The sequence below is a fragment of the Erythranthe guttata genome, chromosome 11 (genome assembly GCF_056151865.1).
Source record: "Erythranthe guttata isolate IM_541 chromosome 11, IM_541, whole genome shotgun sequence".
In the NCBI taxonomy this organism is placed as follows: Eukaryota; Viridiplantae; Streptophyta; class Magnoliopsida; order Lamiales; family Phrymaceae; genus Erythranthe; species Erythranthe guttata.
This window is the reverse complement of record NC_142543.1, coordinates 249,890-269,410: the sequence shown is the minus strand read 5'-3', so window position 1 is coordinate 269,410 and position 19,521 is coordinate 249,890. Positions and strand designations below refer to the sequence as shown.

The window sequence follows — 19,521 nt, the reverse complement described above, 5'->3', positions numbered from 1 at the left end:
CTTGCTATTGGTTCGGCCACTATGATGCATCACCACCTGGGAATTCTTTCGCTGCTCAGAATCCGACAGCAGTAATAATTTTCTTGTCTGAAACGTATTCTCTGGGAGCTGATGATCATGATAAAATGTTGAAGAAGAAGATGTAAAAAGAAGGGAAACTAAAAGCAAAACAAAGAGTAAATTAGCTGCTAGGGTTCTGTGCTTTATCTTCATGATCTTCATCTTTGTACTATATTATTCAGACACTGGTCAAACAAAATAATATATGGTAGAGTGTGAGATCTAGCTAGCTAGCAAGGGATCGGAGACAAATAAATGTTGGAAATAATATATATGAAATATTGGAAGAGTTGGAGCATTCAGTTGTATATATGGGCAAACTCTAACTGTATTTAATTTGCCTATCACACGTGCTTAGCTTCATCCCAGTCCCACCACGATGTGATTAAGGATTATATATATAAGTCTAGAGAGAGAGAGAGAGAGAGAGAGAGAGAGAGAGAGAGAGAGAGAGAGAGAGACTAATATATATGTATACAACGACTATTCATCGGACAAGTTTATAAATTATTTGAAAAATATAGGAAGGAAATATAATAATAATTAACATAGTAATCTGTAATTGAGCAAAACATTGCAGACGTTGCTGGCTAGCAATTCCTGTTAATTGTTTGTTATACAGACATGATATCATGGGGCAGCACTTTCTTTGCATGCATACCCAATTATATTCATAAGTATATATACTATATATATATGATTAATTTTCATTGATTAATATTTTCTAAACTCGCGTAATTAATTAATTAATTATGATATTTGATTTGAAAAAGGAAAGTTGGAACTTGGGAAAAGGAAAATCATGTGAAGGGAGAATTGACTATTGACTTGTTTGCACAATTTGCAATGCTAATCAAAGATTAAATTTTACACAAGTTGATGTGGTTGCCATGTGGGGTTCAAATCCACCACTAAATCTAGCCTAATTTTAAACTAATTCCGATCCTCTTAATTTTATATATACACCTAGCTAGCTCACATTCTGATTTGTTGGTTCATAATATTATTTAATACTCCGATCCGTATTTACTAATTAGCATCCACACACACAACCTTTTTTTTGAATTATGGCAACATGGCTTAGCTTTGACAAATGACACTAATCAGGCGACTAATGTTCTTCTGCATATATAGTTTACGGCAGAAAGGGAAAATTTATTAATCATGCAATTTAATAATATATATTGTTTTGCAAAGAAATCTTGCTACTAACTATATATTAATTTACAATGACGACTTTAAAACAAGATTTAATTACAGCCGAAGGAAAAACGAAAAATATACTGATTTGGTGACAAGCTTGATGCAAGAGATCGTGCCACGAACATCTAATTAAAGTCAAGGTTGTTCATTCCCAAGATTGACTATTTAATTATTTGTTATTTATTTCCAAGATTTATAATGGGGAAACTACAGATAAATCCCTAATCCAAAACTCAACACACAGATCAGTCCCTAGGTAGTTTCCCCAAGCAATTCAGTCCCTATTCACGCGTCTGACATGCAGTTCAGTCCCTAATGTGAATTTTATATATTTTATTATATTCTCTCTCTTCTTTTTCACTCTCACCCTTTTCTCTCTCTTCTTTTTCTCTCTCTTCATCTTCTCTTTCTTTCTTCTCTTTCTTCTCTGTTTCTACTGCTCTCTTTCTTCTCTATTTCTTCTCTCTTTCTCTCCTCTGGTTTCCTCTTTTTCCGACGAAAAAATCACTGTAAAACCCACCCACCCCACAATGGTTTCGAATCCCGGAAGGTTATTTTACTGTTGCCCACACCATGGCTACTCCCATTGGTGTGAACCATTTGAAGTTGGGCAAACTTTTTCCAACTCAAATCGTGAAGAAAATGAAGCTACAAGTGCGTCGATGAACCAAGTCCATCAAGAAAGTGAAATGAAGAATTGCAATTCTGAAGGTGGAGTAGTTCATAGTTTGATAGTGTTGAATCTAGTAATATTTGCAGTCTACATGCTATGTAAAACCTATGTACTGTTGTTTAATTAGTGAACATAAGAGTACAATGTATAAGCTGGTAAAGTTCGGGTTATTCGTGAATATAGTACGCTTTGTCCACCAAATAAGTACAATGTATAAGCTGGTAAAGTTCGGGTTATTCGTGAATATAGTACGCTTTGTCCACCAAATAAGTACAATGTATAAGCTGGTAAAGTTCGGGTTATTCGTGAATATAGTACGCTTTGTTCACCAAATAAGTACAATGTATAAGCTGGTAAAGCTTGGGTTATTCGTGAATATAGTACGCTTTGTTCATCAACTAAGTACAATGAATACACATGTGAAGTACAAGGGATTCGTGACTATAGTACGATTTGTTCACTGATAAAGTATATGTTTGCCATTTATATAGTATTGTTACAGTCTATATATTATTGTCGGTCCAATGCATCCATATGATCGCATTTTAAGACACAACTCTTCATTTTAAGACTATTAAGAATGAATGGAGACAATGTGGGAGTTGATCAATATCGATTATGGTAACAATTGAAGAAAATATTAGTTTTACACTTGAGCATTGTAGACATGTATGAAATTCAACATATTTATGGGATCTTGTATTCCAAACGCAACAATAATTCTCACCTACCTTAAAATAACCATCTAAAACATAATTTATGCATCTCCAGTACTTATTGATCATTAAAGCGTCAATGAAATTGGTACAATGCAATTCATCAAAAAATATGGTACGCTTTGTTCATCAAGTAAGTACAATGAATACACTTGTGAAGTACAAGTGATTCGTGACTATAGTACGCTTTGTTCACTGATAAAGTATATGTTTGTCATTCATATAGTATTGTTACACTCTATTTATTATTGTCGGGCCAATGCATCCATATGATCGCATTTTAAGACACAACTCTTCAGTTTAAGACTATTAAGAATGAATGGAGACAATGTGGGAGTTGATCAATATCGATTATGGTAACAATTGAAGAAAATATTAGTTTTACACTTGAGCATTGTAGACTTGTATGAATATATTGTATAGTATATGAGTATCATGTATGAAATTCAACATATTTATGGGATCTTGTATTCCAAACGCAACAATAATTCTCACCTACCTTAAAATAACCATCTAAAACATAATTTATGCATCTCCAGTACTTATTGATCATTAAAGCGTCAATGAAATTGGTACAATTCAATTCATCAAAAAATATGGTACGCTTTGTTCATCAAGTAAGTACAATGAATACACTTGTGAAGTACAAGTGATTCGTGACTATAGTACGATTTGTTCACTGATAAAGTATATGTTTGCCATTCATATAGTATTGTTACACTCTATTTATTATTGTCGGGCCAATGCATCCATATGATCGTATTTTAAGACACAACTCTTCATTTTAAGACTATTAAGAATGAATGGAGACAATGTGGGAGTTGATCAATATCGATTATGGTAACAATTGAAGAAAATATTAGTTTTACACTTGAGCATTGTAGACTTGTATGAATATATTGTATAGTATATGAGTATCATGTATGAAATTCAACATATTTATGGGATCTTGTATTCCAAACGCAACAATAATTCTCACCTACCTTAAAATAACCATCTAAAACATAATATATGCATCTCCCGTACTTATTGATCATTAAAGCGTCAATGAAATTGGTACAATTCAATTCATCAAAAAATATGGTACGCTTTGTTCATCAAGTAAGTACAATGAATACACTTGTGAAGTACAAGTGATTCGTGACTATAGTACGATTTGTTCACTGATAAAGTATATGTTTGCCATTCATATAGTATTGTTACACTCTATTTATTATTGTCGGGCCAATGCATCCATATGATCGTATTTTAAGACACAACTCTTCATTTTAAGACTATTAAGAATGAATGGAGACAATGTGGGAGTTGATCAATATCGATTATGGTAACAATTGAAGAAAATATTAGTTTTACACTTGAGCATTGTAGACTTGTATGAATATATTGTATAGTATATGAGTATCATGTATGAAATTCAACATATTTATGGGATCTTGTATTCCAAACGCAACAATAATTCTCACCTACCTTAAAATAACCATCTAAAACATAATTTATGCATCTCCCGTACTTATTGATCATTAAAGCGTCAATGAAATTGGTACAATTCAATTCATCAAAAAATATGGTACGCTTTGATCATTGACTGCAATCTTCTTTTACATCAATTCCTGCAATTACATACACATAAAACTACAATTATAACAAATACAACGTACTATAAAGTTCCACATGTCAATACCATCCAAAGTTACTCGTAATACCATTCAAAGGCACTAGTAATACTATTATGGCATAAGACTTATACTACAGGACCATCAAACATTATACTTCTAGTACCATATGTCAATACCATCCAAAGTCACTAGTAATACCATTCAAAGGCACTAGTAATACTATTATGGCATATGACTTATACTACAGAAGCATCAAACATTATACTTCTAGTACCATATGTCAATACCATCTAAATGCTTTCGGGACAGTACTTCGAGTACCCTGTGTCAATACCATCTAAATGCATTATTAATACCATTACTGTCCATGACACATACTATAGAACCAGTACGAAAAATACAATAAGCCTCTTTCCCATATCCTATATGAAACCCTTGTTAAACCCTTTGGGGACATGCTAATGTCACCGAAGAATAATACCCATGAGGAAACTGTTACAAAATCATGAAATTCGACAACAAATAAATGATATTTGCAAACCCAAACAACAGAAAAACAGATATTGGAACCGATTTAATGATTAGGGAAAACACCGAATAAAGTCGAGGCATAATACCCATGAGAGGATATGTTCAAAATCATGCAATTCTACAACAAATAAACCTTTTTGCAAGCTTAAGCAACACCCAAATGGGTCTGTTTCCAAGAAAATGAAAGAAAAAAGAAATCAAACCTTGTTGTTTACCCTGCTTCACCATTGTCGAGAAATGGGTTTGTTTATTTTTATTTTTCCTTTCGTTGTATAATTTTTCTGCGTTTTGTTGATTCTTCGTGCTTCGTTGTTTCTTCCTTCTTTGAAATGTAACGGGCAAAGAGCGTGTAACACAAACGGCGCGTTGGAGGTTGGAAATAAGTTATGTAAAATTAGTATAAAGTAAAGGGTATTTTAGTATTTGCACATTTTATTAGGGACTGAACTGCATGTTAGGCGCGTGAGTAGGGACTGAATTGCTTGGGGAAACTACCTAGGGACTGATCTGTGTGTTGAGTTTTGGATTAGGGATTTATCTGTAGTTTCCCCATTTATAATCTGTTAACATACATGCATGGAATTCAGTTATTTGTATATCCTATATATGATTTAAAATACATTCTATAACACATCTTTTATTTCAAATGCATGCATACTAACTGCCCTTAATTCCCAATATGTACGGCTTTAATCTTCAAATCTCATACTTCATCTTACTGCAAAACTATAATTAATAAACAATCAACTTTCTCATATATAAACTTTAGTTGTTACGTAAATTCATTTAATATTCAATGTAGTATTTAACTAGCTAGCTAGCTAGGAATTAAAAACAATTACAACTGCATGTATTGTGGGGGTTTCCCAACAAAGTGGAACTCCTTCCTCTTAAGTCTAATTAACCAGAATTAATTTGGACTGTTAGATTTCTTTAATCATTTGGACATAAGTACAAAAGTGGAACCAGCGATATCGATCACTACTGTAACATGGCATTACATTAAATACTCTACACTAGTTCCAAATGCATCCCCAATATTTTAATCAACGTGAACATGCCGTTTTTCGCATTTTTTTTTTCCGATTAATTACACAAAACGTAAAGAAATCTTTAATTTTCAATGAATTTATTCAATAAGTATTTTTTTTATAATGCAACACGATTCCACTACGCAGATTGTTGAAGGAGTGGCATAGCATATTGGTTATGGGCTTACAAACTTTATTTTACAACTTATTAAATTCAATCGAAGATTTCACCAAACAATGATCCAGCTCAAACAGTGAACAATCAAATGTACGCGTACAATTACCATGCAAAGAAAATCCTAAAACTAGGAGATAAAATGCACGAAATAAGAAGACAAAGGATTACGTTGTATGGTTCATCCTCGAAGAAATTGAAAAAAATTAATTTCAATTCCGCTTTCCATAATTCAAAAAAACGAAAATCGAAAATTTGAGAATGGGAGGGAAAATTTGATATAAAATGCAGCCCAATAATATTGTTTCGAGTTTATTAACCAACCAGGCTCAAAGTTCAGGCCCAAAATAATTAATTATAATATTAATAGGCCCATATAATTTAGACGAAGGGGGACCCATCCGTGGGCCCACATCATCCCTGCCATTCTCACAACGCAATTTCTTTTCATTTCTATTCACTCCCTCTCGTCGGAGGTTTTTACAAATGAATTTCTGTAAATCTTCATCTTCACAAACTCTCCCTGGAGATTTTTAGCTACCGTTTCGTGGAATTGGGATAACGGAGGAGGAATTGAAGATAATCTCATAAGCATTTTTGGAATTCGCTACAGTTGGATTGACGTCTGTCGTTCTATGGAATATGGAGACAGCAGCGGTTGGTGAATTTTTCTTATTCCAGTTATTTTTGTGCGCACAAAATCTCGTGTTTGTCTTTGCTTATTTTTAGTTCTTTTTCTTTCGATCATGTTACCTCATGGATGTTTTTGTGGATTTTTTTTCGAAAATTTCAGATCTCAGATGAATTTCATTTGTTATTTTTTATTATTTTTTCTAGGGTTTTATAAGCAATCGATTTCATTGATGTTGCTAGGGTTAGTGCAGAAATTGAAATTGAGGTTGAATGTTTTACGGTTTATGGTATCTTGAATGTGAGCTGAATTTGTAATTGTAAAATTCGAGATTAAATTTGATTTTTTTGAATTGTTGTTTCAGACTAGATATGCATTCTCCATTTCATCTCCAAAGGTTTAGTTTATCTTCTCCCACGATTATCTGCTGTTGGAGTGGAAATTTTGCCAGTATTCGATATAACAACTTATAAATTCCATATTGGTGCATGTGTGAGGCAACCCTTGTAATACCTGTTGGTGTATCCGATATTTGTTGAATAGTTTTTGGCTTTTTGCTATTCCACCATTTTGAGTGGAACTTCAATTAATATGGAAGTGGTTCACTATGTGAAATTTCGACTTAGGAAGGAGAGATTAGCTCTATTGATTTTTGTTAACACTTTGTTCACTGAAGTAATTTCAGTGGTGGGTAAAATTTTGCATTAGCTATTGGAAGTAAATGCTAATATCTGGTTTTCGCTCGCTTTCATATACATCATACACTTAATTTTGTTTGTTGAAATAAGTACAGGTACTGATGATGATAATCCCCAACCACTATATACTAGAGTAGGAGGTCGTGTGGCAGTTAACGGGAGACCATATCAAAGAATGCAAATTAACATGGAGTCCGAAATCCACAACTTGGAGCAGATAGCATACGGTGCAATTCTACGAGCTTTCAAAGCACAATCTGATGCACTTACATGGGTATGTACATTTTCACTTATTTATTTATTGTCCCCCGTCATTTCATATTCTAATGTTTTGATGATATGCTTGTTACATAGGAGAAAGAAGGTCTAATTACAGAACTACGAAAGGAACTGAGGGTATCAGATGATGAGCACAGGGAATTACTTACTGAGGTTAATGCTGATGACCTCATCCGCAGAATCAGAGAGTGGAGAGATGCAGGAGGGAACAGAAACATAGCCCCCAATGTTAACAATCAGTTACAAAGTCCGACAGTTTCAGCATCTCGCAAAAGGCAGAAGGCACCTCTATCTGGAAATCCATTCGGCACACAATCTCAGCCTTTACACCCTCAGTCAGTGGCTGGTACTACTCTGCCATCTGCGAAATGGCCACCTACTTCAGGGATTGGTGGGCGAAGGCCTAATGCTGTATGTTCAAACCATTATAGTAAGGATTTCAGAGATGAGTTTAAGAAAAGACTTTGTTGTTAATTTGTCGATCTTTGTTTTTTTCACAGGGTCAGCCAGCAAAACCTGTGCATTATCAGATTACCGATCGTGTTTCTTCTGGGGCTCCAATGGGTGACCCTTCTGATAGCATGCAGAACTCATTAATTGGTAGGAGAGTGATGATAAGATGGCCTGCGGACAATAACTTCTATGAGGCGGTCATAACTGAATACAATCCTGTAGACGTATGTTTGTTTCCTTTTTTTTCATTTGGATACTCCCTATTGAAGTGTTGATTAGGATTTCCATGGCTGGAAATATATCCACGCAAATTTATTTACTTTCTATAACAAATATGAAAAGTAAAGAAGTGAACAAAGAAACATTTGTCAAGTTTCTTATATGACTGTCCACTAAAGGAGTAAGTCGATAAGGAAGCACTAAGTACCTTGATGTTGGAGTTTTGTTTCCTTTTGTTGACTGTCTTTATGCCTGATTAGTATAAGAGCCACAGCCCAGCGTTGAAATATGAATGTTCCAAAATGATTTTTGATTCCTTTTAATCACATAAAATTTTTATTGTGGTTTTTGATCATTCAAGTGCATTCATCTGCATGATTATATGTTTTGCCAGGCATTATTCTGTGACAATAAGGAAACCACATTCTATATCTGAAAGCCTCTTTTTGAATCATTCTAACTTTCCTTTACTGAAAATATGTAATGTGACCGTGTTACAATTGTAAAAAAAACATTTTTTTAACATAAGAACAGAAATTGCTAACATTCAATGACAAACGGCATGTCTACTGCGGTCATATCTGCTGACTGTTGAATTTGTTTTCTTCGTATAAGCAATATTTATGACCATTCTACAATGTGACATTACATGCTTAAACTATTATATGTCTTTATAACCATTGAAGTGTCTATGGAAGGGAAATAGTAAGAAGTTGCTACTTTATAATATTGGTGGATTTACTGGCCTTTCCTTTAACCTGTACTGCGGCAACGAAGTTTGATATAATGAAATATATCAAATAATCCTGCAAATGAATTCTAATTTTTGCTAGTTCTCCTCGTATTTCAGGGCCGCCATTCTATGGTTTATGATAGCAATACGCCTAATGAGACCTTGGAATGGGTCAACATCAAAGAGGTAGCTATCTTCTACTTCTGGTAGCTCAAATATTCCGTGCACATTAATGTGGACGTGATTATGAGCGTGGTTACATCAATTTTCTTAAATGCATTACCGTATCTTCCGGTAACTATTGAGATCTCCAACATGTGCTTTTATATTCTTTTTATACATATCATAGACTCTGAGACTAATTTGCATGAAATTAATTGCCAATAAACCAATTTTGAACACATGTCGGCACCTGGTCAACATAATCATCTTTTGTCCTTATGTGAATAAATGAATCTCGTGAGGTCGTATGTAATAGTGGTTGAGGTTAAGATGTTGGCACCAGATTTAGTTGGCGTTGTTGCTTTCCTGATATTTAAGGCTTCACGTTTGCTTACCATGATTATAACCTAGCTAATTTTTATCTCAAATCATTTTACTATTCTTTTTACATCTGCTTTGTGGTTCGGGTTTCTCGAGGTGACAGACTTAAGGATTATTTGATGCAGGTTCCCCCAGAGGATATCAGGTGGGTGGGTGATGGTCCTGTAATATCTCGAATGGATGATACAAGTGCACCTAACTCTGGAAGAGGGAGAACATCATCAATGAATCAATTTGCTAATGAGAGACCTTCACGAAATGGGGTTATGAAAGATGATTCCGAGGAAATAGAAATACTACATACCGAGACATTGATTAAGAAGGTATTAATGTGATTACCTTGTATGAATCTCGTAGAAGCTTTGCAGATTACTTACCTATTTCCTCCCATTTGTTACGGTAGGTGGAGAAGGTGCTTGATGCAACCCATCCCAATGTAGCAGAGCTGGAGAATGCCAAGAAAATGCTTAAGGTTATTACTGATATTAATACAAGAATTTTTAGCTTACTCTCTCAACCTTTAGTACTCAAGATCTGCTATAATTGGTGATGCAGGAACATGAGCAAACATTGATTGAAGTGATTCAGAGACTTGTGGATGCATGTGATAGTGGTAATGAAGATATTTTCAAATCTGACATCTTAATTTGATTACATCATCAATTTGAGTACATTGTTTTTTTTCTTCATCAAATGAGTTGGTCATTTCGCCAAAGATGGACTACTTAAATTCCTCAGCAAATTTTGGTACCGTTCCCTGATTCTTTAGTCAGACTACAACAATATCCCTTTTCTTGAAACTTCTTCTCATTGAAAAAGTGGAAGTGAAACTTTGTTGGTAAATTTGTTTTATTACACATCACACTATGCAACTGGAATCTAGCTGAGACGATTGTCCGCTAGATATGTGGACGAGTAAACTCTTAAGATATTCATAGTAGTACTGTACTCACATCAGTGCTTATCATTGCTTTTATACATATATGAGCTGAAATTTTATCAACATATTTATCTTAGCAATTATACATTGAACATTGTCTAATTTATCAGAATATCGAACTGCTTTCTTCGAGGTCTATTATCTAGTGTGTTGATTTTATCTAAATGTTATTTGTATATAATTCTTGCATCAGATGAGGAGCATCCATCAACGCGTGAACATTTGGGGGGCCCACAACGTAATGTTAGCCATGAGCATGAAGATGTGGGAAGGTCCAACAGTTACGAATTGGCAAGAGGTTGAGAGAGTTGCAGATTTCCAGCAAGACCTTCTTTTTATCTGTGATTGATGTTATTCTATCGGGATTTAGATTTCTAGGGTATCCGAGCTATTATCATCTCTTTCATTTTGTCCGTATAAAATGCAGACTCCAGTAGTGCTTTAACTCAGTTGTAAAAGATTAGACTTTTCTTGTATATTTCACATATGTGAGTTATGCAGACTCCTGTAGTGCTTTAACTCAGTTGTAAAGGATTAGACTTCTCTTGTATATCTCACATGTGTGCACAAATATTTAACCTTCCGTGTAATTCAAACGTAAATGTACTCGAAATTTGCGGAATTTTTTTGTTCCAAATTTGAATACACTGATGTGACTATGTTATTTTAGAATACAACATGAAAATATCCTAAATCAAACGAATGATGCTTAAATCCAAACTCACCACACCTCCCCAATTAACATAAGATAATAATAATACATCACATTATCATGGACAATATAATCCTAACGAATTCAAACAGCCCCAAACGAAGCCTTAATAAACCTCACAACGACGAGATAAATTCAAGGATTAAATTCACCATCTGCACATCATAAGTTGGTCCCTCCATTTGAAAATGGCTGACTCCATCAATCAAATGCGTTTGAGTGCGGCCAGCAGCATTCTTCAACTTGTTTTCAAGCTGTTTGACGCTTGTGAAACCATCCTTCGTACCCATCACAAAGAGTTTAGGTTTTGGAGACTGTAATATATTCTTGTGATGCCTTCCAAAGAGAATCGAGGCAGTTAATCCAAAAGGATAACCTAAACTCACATAGCCAACAACTTCTTCAATCTGGTCAACTGCAGAGCCAGCAATCGGGGCACCTGGGAACAACACAACGACGTAATACATTTACTAAACATGGACATGTACCACAAGCAAGAAAATCAAATCCAAAAAAAGTTAATCGTTAAAGGTAGAAAGTTCTATGCAATACGAATCTACTGTGATTTGTGTGTGCGTTGATTCTTTATGCTGTGTGGCCGTATAAACAATCTGCGGGGAGTAAATGCATATTGATTTCGGTTATAGATCACAAAAAACTTTGTTGACACCATAAATTCAAGAAGCTGGGATAAACGCATAGGTCGAACAATCTGGTCTAATCAAATCAATTATTAGCTCAAGAACTGCTTAGCTGGCATGATTCCATACATTTAAGAAGATCAAGTAATCGTATAGCTCCAACAATCTGTATATTGTAATTTCAGTTACAGCTCAATAATGTGCTTCAACAGCTCAAACAACCTAATTTCCTTCGAATCGAAAATGTGGACACTTGAATTTGAACTCGACCACTTCGTATCTAGTGTTAGATCAAATCTAGTTCAGATTCAGCCATAAATCAAAATCGTATCCACCAAAAAAACTTCGTAACAAAAACCCAACTTCAAACGCAATCTGAATTTCGATTTAAAAAAAAAAAAAAAAAAAAAAAATCAAAGAGAAGCGGAGTTGTCGTTGGTTGAAACAGATACCTGCTGAAGATCCGACGAGGAGAACGCGAGGGGCGGAGAGGTTTTGGGACGCCCATTTACAGACGGAAACGACGTCGTCAACTTCGGAGAAACCCGTGATTGAAGCCCGACCAGTGGACTTGCCGACGCCGCGCATATCGAAGGTGACAGCTGTGAGGCCCCTGTCGGCGAGTCCTCGAGCAATTCCGTTCATCAGACCCTGGCATCCGCCCAGAACGGAGTAAGGGTGAACCAAAACGGCGATCAAAGTGGCGTTTGAGTCTCCGGCGGTGGGCCTGTAGATCCGGGCATCGAGGCTGATGCCCCCTTTCGACTCGATTTTGCAACTCTCTCTTGTGCTGCTTCTGCTGCTGCTCATCTTTTTTTTCCCGATTTTGGAAAATAAGTACTTTTGTAAGTGCTTTTTCAAATGGTAATTCTATTTAGGGTAAATTACAACCAACACCCTTAGGTATGGTTAAATTACACAAAACCCCCTCCTGTTTGGGTAATTACAACCACACCTCAACTATAAATCTTCTTACACGTCGACCATTGCGGTTTCAAATTTAGTGAAATCTTCGAGATTATATGGAATATTTATTACTTTTGTACCCATTTTGTTCCATTCGAACTTCACATATTGAAGCAAGGTGATCATAATATGTGTGTTTTGGTTTGTATATATCAGATTGTGGTGCATCAAAAACTGTATTTTTACACAAAACGGGTACAAACTATAGCACATTCCATGAAATCTAGATGATTATGTTGAATTTGACACCATAAGGGTGGAAGTGTAAGAAAAAAATTATAATTGAGGGGTAGATGTAATTATCCAAACAAGAGGGATTTTTTCTTAAATTGACCATACCTAGGGCCTAGGGGTAGTTGTAATTTATCCTTCTGTTTATTGTTTAGTTTTAAATAATTTATCATATAATATTTAAACAAATATATATCCTAAAGTATATATGTCGTAATAAAGAAATAAATAAATTCATAGACGTTTTGTTAATTTCAGAAAAATTAGAAGTCGTTAATAAAACCACCTTAGCTTACAAAACACAGCTTACATAGAGAGTTGCACAAACAAGCAGCTTTCTTTTGTAAGGACCCGCTATCACTGGTTTTCGGGTCAATCAAAAGACTACCAAAACATAAGTGAAACCCAAAATAATAAGTAAATCTATCTATTTTAAAAAAAGATTGCCATACACTACATACAAATTTGTCTATCCCTTTTTGTTTTTTTTTTCCCCTTTTCACCATAGCTATAACTTCCTCGATCTTTTTTTCGGCTGCTTCGAAGTCGCAGCTTCCGTTTCAGCCTTTTCTCTACCCCTTTTACCAAGTGCCGCCGGAGGCGGCGGCGGCGGTGCAGCTCCTCTCTTCGGCGGCCTCCCAACATTTCTCTTTCCAGGACTACCCTTCTCTTTCTCTTTCTCTCTCTCCTTCTCCTTCTCCTTCTCTTTCTCTTTCTCTTTCTCTTTCTCTTTCTCTTTCTCTTTCTCTCTTTCTTTCTCTCTCTCTTTCTCTTTCTCTTTTTCTTTTTCCTTCTCTTTCGTTTGTCTCGTCTCTGAATTTCTCCTAGTAGTAGTAGTCTGTTCTTTCTTTTCCCCTCGTTTAGCATTCTCGTTTTTCTTCACTTGAGACCCTCCTTTACTTTCGCTAGTCAGAGGTGTGTTCTTCAATGCATCGAGCAAAACCCCGTTGTTCGATGATGAACCTTGCTTCATTCTATTCAAGAAATTCGCCGCCCCTCGTTTTTTAGAGTCTAAATTCGATTGGTTCTTCTTAGTCTCGCTTTTGGGCGGCTCTGCTTGCTGAGAAGAAGACGAGCCTCCTCCCTTTGCCGGTTGTTTCCCTGATTCGTTTTTATTGGCCGAAGAATTCTTGCCGTTATTCTTCTTCGAGTTGTTAGCCGAAACCGAAGAGAATCTATTATCCCTTGTTCTCTTCTTAGTGATTTTAGGCTCCTCTGCATCACCAGAGACTTGGGAAGAACGCTGCACCACCTTTGCCTTATCCTTCTCCTCGGTAACCAATGCAGTTTGCTCTTTCTTTTTATCAGCTCCTGAAGAAGAAGCGGACCCCTTCGCTGCAATTGAGCTTCGTTTACGACAAACTATTAACGAGCCGGATAATCTAGGCTTTAAAGTCAAAGACTGTGAAGGCTCTGGAGTTTTGTCTTCTTTCTTGGCAATTGATAGGGATTGGAGCGAAATTTGTTTCCCAGATGAAGAATCTGACTTGGTGAGTTTTCGGGAAATCTGCTTTGAGACGAGCCATCGAATCTCAGTTGCAGCATTTGCTTCTGCCGAATTTTTGGAGAAAAAAACGAGTGCGTTATTGACCAACAAGAGAAGATCACGGAAAAATTTGCTGGTTGAACCTGAGTACCATCCTTCTTTCAACCTCGTTTCGATTGTTTCGAGATCTGTGTGCTGGAGAATCAACTTATTATATTTCGAGGTTTCCTGCAAATAGGATATGTCACACTTGTTTAAGAAAATAATTACTACTCAATAGATGTGTAATTATAAAACGCATGGAGCAATTTCAAAATCATAGGGTTACCTAAATCCTATGCTTATTGAAAAAAATAAAAAGATACAAGAATTACTTACATATTAAACTGACTGTAAAATATTTTGTATATTAAAAAAAAAAGCTGATTGTAAAATATAATACTATTTGACAGCACAAAAGGATCCACGTTTGTGAGTTGTTGACATCAAAAGAGTAAAGACAATGAGACAGCTAATATAACCATGAAAATATTAAAGATATTCTATGTAAATGCTAAATCATTACAATAATGTGATTATAACTTAAAAAATAGAATATTAACAAACACGGTTTTTTCTTCTGCTAAATTAAATAATAAGTGTTGCTTGTCTTGTAAATTACTAACTGTACGAAAAATATAAATGTGTGTATATGTATCATGTATGTATGTTCCGAATGGGTCAAGAAAACAGTGACCCATACACCTACCTAAGTTTGGGCTTTGAGTAACAGACCATTTTACCCTTGAACATTTTATTTAGTTACTTTTTCATAAGCTAAATGGATATCGGAATAAATAAATAAAACAAAATGTAGAATCTTAGAGTTGACTGGTCAATCACGGAAAACCCGAAAACAATCTTTAAACTATAACAATAAGAAAAATAAATAATTGTAGTGCAGCACCGTACCACTAAACCAAACCATTGTGAAAAAACAAAAATATAAACTAATAAAATAAATAAAGATCTTGCAAATAAAAAAAGAATAATGAACATGAATATGTCACCTGACTCCGGAGCCGCCGCTCGAAGACCGAGCCGAGCTTATGAGCCCGGATAGCCTGCAGAAAGTCAGCCAACGGCTGCGATTCGGCAGACAATTCCTTCACGGCACGAGATTGATCCTCGTGTTCACGCTCATCGCCACTCATATTACCGCGGCGCACCTTATCACTTCCCTCCTCCTTCCTCGATCTACTGGCGGAACTCTGCACATCGGAGTTTTCCTTCGTCGCCTCCTCTCTTCCGCCGTCTGACTCAACTAAATCGGTCGAATCGGTTACCGGTTCAGCTTTCGCCTTCCGGTCCGACTCGTCTATACTATTTGAACTCCCGTTGCAGGAATCCTCCCGAACCGCCTTCTGATTTGGTTCCGGTTTTAACTCAGTCGGCGCTTCGCTCGTCTGACCGGTTTGATCCCGTCGTACCTCCTCTCCTCCCGTTCTCCCCGGTTCCGGTTCTTTCTCGCCGGCTATCGACTTCTCCAGGCCGGGATCTGTGGAGTTTGATTCGTTCACCGACAAATCATCCTTCTCCAAATCATCGCCGGTGACTGGTTCTCCGCCGGCCGCCGGCTCCATACCTATTTTCTCATCTCCCTCACCTAGATCCGAATCGATTTTCTCTCTCCTCAAACTCCTCTCTCGTTCCTCTTCCAATTTCTTCTTCTTCAACTCCAATGACCTGTACAGACGCACCAAATCAGAAGACGAAAAATAAAACAAAAATCTCTCTCCATTTCACCAATTTTTCAACGTTCAGATCTCCTAAGAATTAGTTATATGCACATCTAAAAAGAGTACTCGATGTTGAGATCGTAACGTTGCACTTCACGCCGGAGTTCCGCCACTCTCAATTTCCTCAGCTCCTCCAGCAAGGGGGCGGAGTCCGATTTGCCGTCGTCTTCCTCCAAATCAGCGTTGGGCGCGACGAAACGGCGTTTGAGGTCGAAATACTTGGACCTACAGTTTTGGGCGGTGAGGGAGAGGGAGGTCCGTTTGTGTAGTTCAGAGGCGATAGAGTCCCATGAATCGGTACCGTGGCGGTTGACGGCGAAGGCGAGGAGGAGCTCCTCCCAAGTACCCCAGGAGGGGGTAACGTCGGCTTTGGATTCCGGTGCGACGCCGTCCGGTTTGGTCATGAGAGGAGGCGTTTGGTTTGTTTATTGGTACAGTTTTAATTGTTTTGAATTTATGTATTGTATTGTTTGCAGAGATTTATTTTTTTTGGTTTTGTTTTAAGTCATGGTTAAGAGGTGGTATGTTATCAGAGGTCTAGGGTTGTATTTCTCGTCTGTCTTGGATTATAAATTTTCCTTTTTTTTTTTCAAAAAAATAAAATTTGCTCCTTTTGATTTATACGCTTTTCTCTTACTGGGCTTGTGCCTGTTTGGGTTTTATACTGTCGACTCCATTCACGGCTTGGCTTGGCGACTTGGCTCTCTTCCGACTCGGTAGTGATTATTGGGATTCACGAATGTGGCTCCCCACTTTTTCTGGGTGGATTATTGGGCCTTTCTCGCTGACTTTATCAATTTTATTTATCTTTAAATATCAAATATTATTTCCATTATTGGGCTGGAAATCATGGGCCATTAATTGTATATTTGGGCCTATCATCATATATGTTCGGCTTAGGTCCACAAGCTTGGGCTATGGTCCACAAGTCACAAAACTAAATAATTAAAAAAAATAAAGAGAGAGAGAGAGAGTGAATCATTTCCCTCCTTTTTTTCAAATTGGAAAAGACAAATATGAGTTCAATAATGTAAGCTTGTCTGATTTGTCAAGGCTGTCATCTACTCAAACACAATAATTTATTAATTCCTATGTGTAAATGTGCAACTTAAACAGGAACCTAAATTTGAGCAGTATTCTTTTATTGTGCCATTGCTCACTGAAATTTGAGGAAACAACTAAAGAAACATCATCAAATATTTGAATACAAGTTCCACACAAGTTTTGAATTCTTGAAACCATAAATATAGTATCCAAGAACAAAAAACATTCACATAAATAATATGCATGAAATGAAATCCAAATCTTTCTCATAGCTAAACAATTTACACCATCTTATCCATATCCCAACATCACATATAACTATAAAAGACCAAAAAACATGCAAAAATAAACCAGGACAATTTCTTTAGCACAAAGCAATTTCAACTCCAAACATTCAAAACTTAGAAATATAACCTCAAAACAAAACTAACTCCTTGTACATATTCATAATTAATGAAAATGCAAGGGATAACATAGACAAAACCTTTAACATGGTACGATCAAGCCATCTTCGATCCATTATTACCTTCCCCACCAAAATCCATCACTTCTGAGGATTTCTTTTCACCACCCGAATATTTCTTCTCCTTGTTTCCCCTCCGATCAAACCCGCCACCGGAATACTTATTCAGATGGCGTTCGGATAAGAAATCCATTTTTCCAGCGGCTATATCCGATCTTAAATCACTCAAAGCCTTACTTAACAGCCCATTCTCAGCTTGAATCACCCCAAGTTGTTTCTTTACATCCAAACACGCCTCAGCCAGCGTATCGAACTTCTCACCAGACCCCACTTTCTCCATCTTCGGATTAGGTTTCGCCACATGCTCGATTCCAATTTTGTTCATCACCAATAGCGGCAGCCTAATGCCTGCCGTTCGATCACCCCTCCTCCCCACCATCACTGCATCCACCTCATCTGCCACCGCCTCTTGTGGCGGAAACCTAAGCCCCCACCGGAAGTTCACTTTCGCAAAATCTCTCAACGGTACGGCTGTTCTGGCGCTCAGCTCTGTACCTTTAAGCATCCCGTTCACCAGCTGCCCCGCCGCCGCCTTGGACTCGTCCGTCGCGGGAAAGAAACCAGCCCCCTTGAAATACCCATTGTTCACAAACCCCTCCTCACCGACAACACCACCATTCAATTTCTCCCCCAAATCCTTGACGAAGCCAGAAGAATGAGACTTTTTCATCGAGAAATCGCCGAAATCGGGCTTGAAGTGGATGAAAAATCTAGGGTTCTGATTGCCGACTAGGTTAAATTCGGCGCTCATGGTTAAAGGGCTTTTGGTGGGTGAGCCGAAATGCCCAATTCCGGTTTTGAAGATAAAGGCGAAAGGGTTTTGCGAATCATTCGGACGGTACTGGAATTTGAGGGAAGGGCCGAAATCCAAAAAGGTGCTGAGATTCAGAGACAACTCCTTGGAATCTCCTGCAGCAATTCCCGATTGGAATGGGAAATTAAGAATGTTTAGCGGGATTTTAGCCCTCATCAATGGCTTCTGCTCATCCCTAAATTTGATTGAAGCCTTCATATTTGATTGCGAGAGATTATTTTCTGAAACGGGATAAAAGCTCACTCAGAAAGTAGAGAATCTGTGTGTGTGTGTGTATGTGTGTGATATATAGTGTTGAGATTAGGCTGAAGCTTTTGGTGAGAGACGATGGCGGACGAAACTAATGGGAGGAGAATTGGGGCTGATCTGGACTCTGTAATTTTGACCTTATTTCAGCGTTTGAAATGACAAATTTGCCCTTCCAATTTCATGAGATGACAAGAGGTTTTTTTAAATTTTGAAAATGTTGAGAGGTCCTAAATTTATTTAAAATTCAAATTATTTTGGATTGATTGATTTCAATCTATTTCTTTGACTTGTTCCCTTCACACCACCGAAATTTTTGGTGGAAAATGAAAATTCAAAATATATTATACACTAGCCTAAATATTAAGTGAAAACTCCAATTTAGATCTATTAGTATGTTTACATTCAATTTTGAATTTGGGTATCGAATCGATTTCCCCCCTAACTCTGCGCCCATTATCGAACAATGTTTTTCATTTCGATCCAAAATTCTGTTTTTCACTTTCAAAATACGATCCATTATTCAGTCCGATTTTCACCCCTAATTTCGATATACACATCTCTTTGCTCTAGGTTTTT

The 19,521-nt window shown here is 36.7% G+C and overlaps 4 protein-coding genes across 6 annotated transcripts; 1 reads left to right on the top strand and 3 right to left on the bottom strand.

The window, feature by feature from the left end:
• The first annotated feature begins 6,395 nt into the window (after positions 1-6,395).
• Positions 6,396-11,123, top strand: LOC105976668 (protein EMSY-LIKE 1). The gene is made up of 9 exons (XM_013001923.2): positions 6,396-6,662; positions 7,430-7,608; positions 7,689-8,024; positions 8,114-8,290; positions 9,136-9,204; positions 9,687-9,884; positions 9,965-10,033; positions 10,117-10,174; positions 10,695-11,123. Exons 1-9 carry the CDS (start codon positions 6,641-6,643, stop codon positions 10,802-10,804), a joined length of 1,218 nt encoding a protein of 405 aa, XP_012857377.1. The 5' UTR covers positions 6,396-6,640; the 3' UTR covers positions 10,805-11,123.
• On the bottom strand, positions 11,115-12,692 carry LOC105976669 (alpha/beta-Hydrolases superfamily protein). The gene is made up of 3 exons (XM_088825002.1): positions 12,307-12,692; positions 11,329-11,652; positions 11,115-11,288 (listed from the first exon to the last, which is right to left on the bottom strand). The coding sequence occupies exons 1-2, from the start codon at positions 12,662-12,664 to the stop codon at positions 11,330-11,332; spliced, it is 681 nt and encodes a 226-aa protein (XP_088681128.1). The 5' UTR covers positions 12,665-12,692; the 3' UTR covers positions 11,115-11,288; position 11,329.
• A 611-nt stretch (positions 12,693-13,303) lies between these two features.
• LOC105976679 (DNA-binding bromodomain-containing protein) lies at positions 13,304-16,950 on the bottom strand. 3 transcript variants are annotated; one of them, XM_013001938.2, is made up of 3 exons: positions 16,382-16,950; positions 15,587-16,262; positions 13,304-14,765 (listed from the first exon to the last, which is right to left on the bottom strand). In XM_013001938.2, the coding sequence occupies exons 1-3, from the start codon at positions 16,717-16,719 to the stop codon at positions 13,560-13,562; spliced, it is 2,220 nt and encodes a 739-aa protein (XP_012857392.2). In that variant the 5' UTR covers positions 16,720-16,950; the 3' UTR covers positions 13,304-13,559. The 3 variants fall into 3 exon arrangements, with proteins under 3 accessions (XP_012857392.2, XP_088681127.1, XP_088681126.1); XM_088825001.1 differs by having other exon boundaries at positions 16,401-16,949; XM_088825000.1 differs by having other exon boundaries at positions 16,367-16,946.
• A 649-nt stretch (positions 16,951-17,599) lies between these two features.
• On the bottom strand, positions 17,600-19,310 carry LOC105976747 (uncharacterized). Its single transcript, XM_013002007.2, has one exon. The coding sequence runs from the start codon at positions 18,892-18,894 to the stop codon at positions 17,860-17,862; it is 1,035 nt and encodes a 344-aa protein (XP_012857461.2). The 5' UTR covers positions 18,895-19,310; the 3' UTR covers positions 17,600-17,859.
• Between the last annotated feature and the right edge of the window lie 211 nt (positions 19,311-19,521).